The 5,809-nt window shown below is 40.9% G+C and overlaps 1 protein-coding gene across 1 annotated transcript; it reads left to right on the top strand.

The window, feature by feature from the left end:
• The first annotated feature begins 3,270 nt into the window (after positions 1-3,270).
• LOC107474093 (uncharacterized) lies at positions 3,271-4,317 on the top strand. The gene is made up of 2 exons (XM_016093678.1): positions 3,271-3,548; positions 3,717-4,317. The coding sequence occupies exons 1-2, from the start codon at positions 3,271-3,273 to the stop codon at positions 4,315-4,317; spliced, it is 879 nt and encodes a 292-aa protein (XP_015949164.1).
• Positions 4,318-5,809: the final 1,492 nt, after the last annotated feature.

The following is a 5,809-nucleotide window of genomic DNA, read 5'->3' as shown; positions in this document are numbered from 1 at the left end:
GGCCGGAGGCCGTAAATTTTGGGCCGGAGGCCGGAAAGAGGTAAGGAAGGTAAGTTGATGTGTACATTGTATGATGACACAAGTGATTGGATGAATTTCAGATAATGAATATGTGAATGATTGGGTTGGTTATTGAATAATAAGGTTTGAGGAGTTGAAGTGTGGAATTTGATAATTTTAGGTGAAATTGTATATATGAGGTATGTTTGGTTTTGGTTGAGGTATGTTATGTGGTCATATATGTGATCATGATTATTGATGCCTTGATGGTATGATGATGCATGAGAGATATGTATGTTGTGATATATGCTTGAGAAATGATTAAGGTTGATTTGTGGGTGAAACCATGTGATAGTGAGTATGATATTGATTATGTATAATGATGATTGATTGGGAATGGTATTGTTAGAAATTGGGATGAGGAAGGATGTATGACATGTTAATGTGTTTGTAATTTAGCCATTTGTGTGAAATGGGTAAAAATGGTTATATGGCGGTTTTGTGAAGTGTGGTAATGTGTTAGTGTATGAGTTGAGGAGGCTTATGGTTGATTTTGATATACTTTGATTGATTTCAAAGAAAAGGGATGAAATTGGCATGTTTTGGTTGATTTTGAAAAGAGTTAGAAATGGCTTGTTTTGAAAATGGCATTTTGCGATTAAGTGAAAACATGGTTTTTGGGCATACTTTGACAGGACATAACTTAGATTGCGGATTTCTATTTTGTGCCAAAATTGTTTAAAAGTGAAATTGGATCCAAGATGTCCATGCCGTTCGAAGAACGGGTGAAAAATGATTTAAAATGGGAAAGTTATGTCCGTCGGAAGATTGGGGGTTGAATCTGTGAATTCTGCAGTTTTTAACTTAGAAAATTTTTTACCAGAATGACCCTCACGCGTAGGTGCACTTGGTGCGTAGGCGCACTTGGCGGGAACGCGTTGATCTTCAAGAAGGCACCATCCACGCGTGCGCGTGGTGTGCGCGTGCGCGTCGATGCGCTACACCAAATGCCCAGCCATTTTCCCGAGAGTTGTGCCAGTTTTGTGCCTAGGGCACAAATGCACCCACGCGTACGCGTGGCTAACGCGTACACGTCGTCTGGCTGTGTTTCAATCCGCGCGTCCGCGTGTATGACGCATACGCGTCGATGAGCTTTGTGGCCATCCACGCATGCGCGTGAAGTACACGTGCGCGTAGCACTGTTTTCATCCCGAATTTGATTTGTGAGTTTTAAAAGCTAAATCTCATACTTTTAAGCCTCCGATCTCACCCCTTATGTATTGAATCATTATGATATGCCTAGCAAAGAGGAAGAAGCTAGGGGATGTGGTAACTTGTGAATGAAGCAAGGGGAAAAGTTGTGATCAATGATGATCAAAGATGATTATATGAGATATGGAGGATGGCGGTGGAAGTACCGTGTATGCCATGAGCCGAAGGGCTATAATTATTGATAAATGGTTGGTTCTTGATTGAACCATGAGCCGGATGGCTGAGTTATTGCCGGATACGGCGGAGCCATGTTGATAAATTGGCTAGTTCTATATTGAACTGTGAGCCAGATGGCTGAGTTATTACTGAGTTACGGCAAAGCCATTATGGATTATGGATGAGTATAAAGGCATATATGATAAATGAATAATGATGAAAAATGTTGAATGTAAGCATGTTTGTGTTTTCTCTCTGATTGTAAGGGCGACAGGGCGCAGATACCCTCTAATGGCGACAGGGCACAGATACCCTCTAATGGAGACAGGGCACATATTCCCTCTAATGATATTAATACGCAACAGAGAGACTGTGCCCGGGTTAGCTACCGGACACGTCGGGTTGGCTTGATAACCGACAGATGATATCATTAGCCATAGGGCAGGCATTCATCATTTGCATATGTTTGAATTGTTTGGGTTTGCCCATTTGTTTTGGATTTCTACATTATATGTGCTATGTTACCTGATTATGTGCTACTTGTTCTACTTGTACCTTAATTGTGTATTACTTGCCTGTATTGCCTGTGTTTGTACAACTGAGAGGCCCCTCATGTTGGTGTCGGTGGAGGTTGAGGGCTGTTCTTGATGAGATGAATTGATGATGCGATTGCATGATGATGATGATCATTGGTTGAGATGATTTGAGCTCCCTGGGTAGACGCAGTGATGTGGTTTCACTAGCTCCAGGTGAGGGTATGATGTATTGATATAGAATTGCTGAGACAGTACAACTGATGATGATTTTGTTTATGATTCTAAATCTGATTCGTGGGAGAGTCAGCGAGTTGGGAATCATATGAGATATGAACTAGATTTAGTATCCCCTTATGACAGATGCCCATTTATGGATTAGTAAGAATCTAGGCTAGATACTGGGTGAAAAGGAGTTTAGGATGCTTAGTGAGTTTTTATTGCAGTGCCTTGTAATTATTTGACACCTTTACCGTACTGGGAACCCATGAGCCCGGGGTTCTCATTCCGTATATATCTCTTGTTTTTCAGATACAGGTCCAGGTGCTCAGAAGTGAGCTGTGGTTCGTCTGAGAGATGGCGAAGATCTTTATTTTCTCTACTTTATGTTTTGCTTAGCATCTCTCCACCTTTGTTTTGAAAAGACTATATTATGTATTGAACTCCTTTGGAACTTGCCTATAGAGGCTCTTATGTTTCCTTTGGGAGAGATTAGGATATACTGTTGTCAACTACTTTCATATTGTACCCTAGCCGGCCTAAACTTCGCGGGTCGCGACTAGTGGCTATTTACTTATGCTATAAATATCTATCTGTTATCTATCTCTTAATCTCCTTTATGCCTTGTCCGTATATCGCATTCAGCTTAACAGTTTAACTTTTCGTTGTCGAAACATGAGTGATACGTCTTCGCAATTTTATTTCTACTCTTTTCAGGCTTCTCAATTAATACTCCTTTCGAAAATTACCTATATTTATATATTAAAAATCCACCTGAGAGTCGTACCACCGTAATATCATTGACTTATGACTCGAGCATAAGGATTTGAATATTAGGGTGTTACATTATGGTATCAGAGCAGTTCGTCCTCGTGAGCCTGAGGGATGGAACTGCTTATGCTTCAATGCATACTCTGATTCTGTGCCTGTGCTAGTTAGGGTATCTAACCGATACATCTAGCATGAAGTTCATGAGTGTACCTTTGGTACTTTGAAGCACTATACTTCCGATATTGAGACTGATCAACTTGACATCGATTGTTTGGTGTGTATAGGAACCAGATGGCGCCTCGTGGACCCGGTCGGGGACATGAGAGAGATCGTACTAGTACTCAGGAACCGAAAATCAACCCGAATAATCGGGGTAGACCTTATGGCAGCGTTGGAAAATATGGCTGCTACTATAAAGGCCACTGCGGAGGCTCTTGGGCAACAGATAAGCAATAATGGCAATGGCGGAAGTGGAGCTCAGGGCCCGATAACACTGGCAACTTTATTAAAGGTTAATCCACCTAAGTTCAAGGGAACCACTAATCCGACTGAAGCTGACACCTGGTTTCAGGCCATGGAGCGAGCACTGCAAGCGCAGTTGGTGCCTGAAGAGCAGTGTGTTGAATTTGCTACCTATCTGCTCACAGGGGAAGCATCACATTGGTGGCAAGGGGCTCGACCTCTCCTGCAGCAGGGAAATGATCATATCACCTGGGGTGCCTTCCAAGTGGAATTTTATAAGAAGTACTTCCCGAATTCTGCTAGAACGGTCCAGGAACTTGAATTACTGCAATTGAAGCAGGGTACAATGTCCATATCTGAGTATAAGGATAAATTTGAGGAGTTATTCAGGTTTTCTTGTATGTGTCAAGGAACCCCTGGAGACTTCGAGGAATGGAAGTGTATTAAGTATGAGGGAGGACTTCGATGTGAAATCCTGAGCTCCGTTGGACCGATGGAGATTAGGGTCTTCTTCGAACTTGTGAACAAGAGCCGTATTGCTGAAGAATGTGTGAGGAAGGCTATTGAGGCAAAGAATGACCATCGGGAGTCCCACCGCAGGGAGCACAATCAAGAGTACCCAACAAGGGGTCAAGAGTTTAAGAGAAGAGGATATCCACAACGTTTTTTCCAAAGGCAAAATGACCTTGCGACGAATAAGAATTCCCAAGGAAAAGGTAGGGAAAAACAAATAGTGGCTACTTCGGATGTTTTGAGCTGTCAGAGATGTGGAGGTCATCACCCAAATAGACCATGTCGTTATGGTTCGGGTTTGTGTTACAATTGTGGAAAGCTAGGACATTTGGTCAGAGATTGCCCACACCGGAAGGACCGGGAGACTGCCAGGTCCGATTTTCGTACCTGAGGTAATAAGAAAACTGATAACTTAATTCTTTACCACTTTAGATAATGCTGAAGGCTGGTATTCACTCATAATACATGGTCGAATGAAAAATTATGATCTGTTCTAGATAACCCTAAGTTATCTTAATAGAAGGTTTGGTGAGCATAAATGATTAGGTAGGCCTTTAACGGAAAGCAACATCAGAGTGGAATGACTGGTGGGCGATGTCAAAGCCATCATTCGGGAACTCCGTGTCGAGGTAGATTGGTACTTTGCCATGGTTGTAGAGGAGTTGGACATGTGTCCTAGAAACATCCTAAGAAGGTCAACCGGAATACTACCAAGAGCCAACAACAAGGTCGTGTGTTCACTACAACAATGGGGGATACCGTTAGATCCGACGGTTTGGGGATTGGTAAGCGAAAGATTGGTAACAACATGCTGAAAGTACAATTAATTTGGTATGTGGTTTTGGCTATCATAGATAGAAATCTAGTGAATGCCAGTCATGCTTGATGTGTGGAAAACGATCCAACACAAAACTCACCGGCAAGTGTACCGGGTCGCATCAAGTAATAAAACTCACTGGAGTGAGGTCGATCCCACAGGGATTGAAGGATTGAGCAATTTTAGTTTAGTGGTTGATTTAGTCAAGCGAATCAAGTAATGGTTGAGTGGTTTATCTTTAACAGAAGCTAAATTGCTTGGAATGTAAAGGGAGAGGGGAGAATTGCAGTAAATTAGAGAGCAGGAAAGTAAAGGATGCTGAATCTTAAAGAACAAGAAATTAAATGACTGAAACTTAAAGTGCAAAAAATGTAAATTGCAGTAACTTAAAGTGCAAGAAATATAAATTGCTTGAATAGAAAAGGGAATTGAGGACTGGGATTTCAGAATTTAAACAAGGGAAATTAAACTGCAACAATTAACTAAACAAGAGATGAATTGAAATAGATTAGCTCTCAAACAGAAATGGAAATTAACTTGCAGCAGAGGTTCACAAAAGAACCAAAGAGAAAAATGGGATCTCAGGACTCAAGAGACTAGATAACAAAGTCTAGATCTCAATTACCTTCCCAGATCCAATTCACAAAGTAATTAAGCAGAATTTAAAGAAGAAGCAGTAAAGGAAATGAAATTGAACTCAATTGTGTAGAAAAGAAATTAGAGATATCTTGAATGGAGATTGAGACAGAAATTCCTCAATTCTTCACACCCAAGACTCAAACAAGAAAAGTAGAAATGCCCACACAAGAACGAGGAAGAAGAGAGATCAATTCTCCTCCCTAATTCTCTGAAATTTTCTAAAGTTCCAAAAATAAAGATTCAAAGCTCACAAGAAAGATTAAAGTTCAAAAGTAAAGAAAAAGGTCCTAATTACATCAAACTATCTCCTATTTATACACTTTCTATTCTTGGATCTTAGGATTTGGATGGGATTTTGATTTGGTGAAGAAATGAATTTTATTGGATTTTTAATCCAATTTTAGCCCATGAAGAAAGTAGCTCCCAG

The sequence above is a fragment of the Arachis duranensis genome, chromosome 2 (assembly GCF_000817695.3).
Source record: "Arachis duranensis cultivar V14167 chromosome 2, aradu.V14167.gnm2.J7QH, whole genome shotgun sequence".
NCBI classification, from domain to species: Eukaryota; Viridiplantae; Streptophyta; class Magnoliopsida; order Fabales; family Fabaceae; genus Arachis; species Arachis duranensis.
The sequence above is the reverse complement of the archived record's forward strand: the minus strand, read 5'-3'. Positions and strand labels throughout refer to the sequence as shown.

Bases quoted from the DNA above. Each gene is read 5' to 3' on its own strand.
- LOC107474093 (XM_016093678.1), top strand. From the start codon at position 3,271: ATGAGAGAGATCGTACTAGTACTCAGGAACCGAAAATCAACCCGAATA. The intron at 3,549-3,716 runs GTTGGTGCCTGA...GAATTCTGCTAG, and splicing joins GAGCGAGCACTGCAAGCGCA to AACGGTCCAGGAACTTGAAT.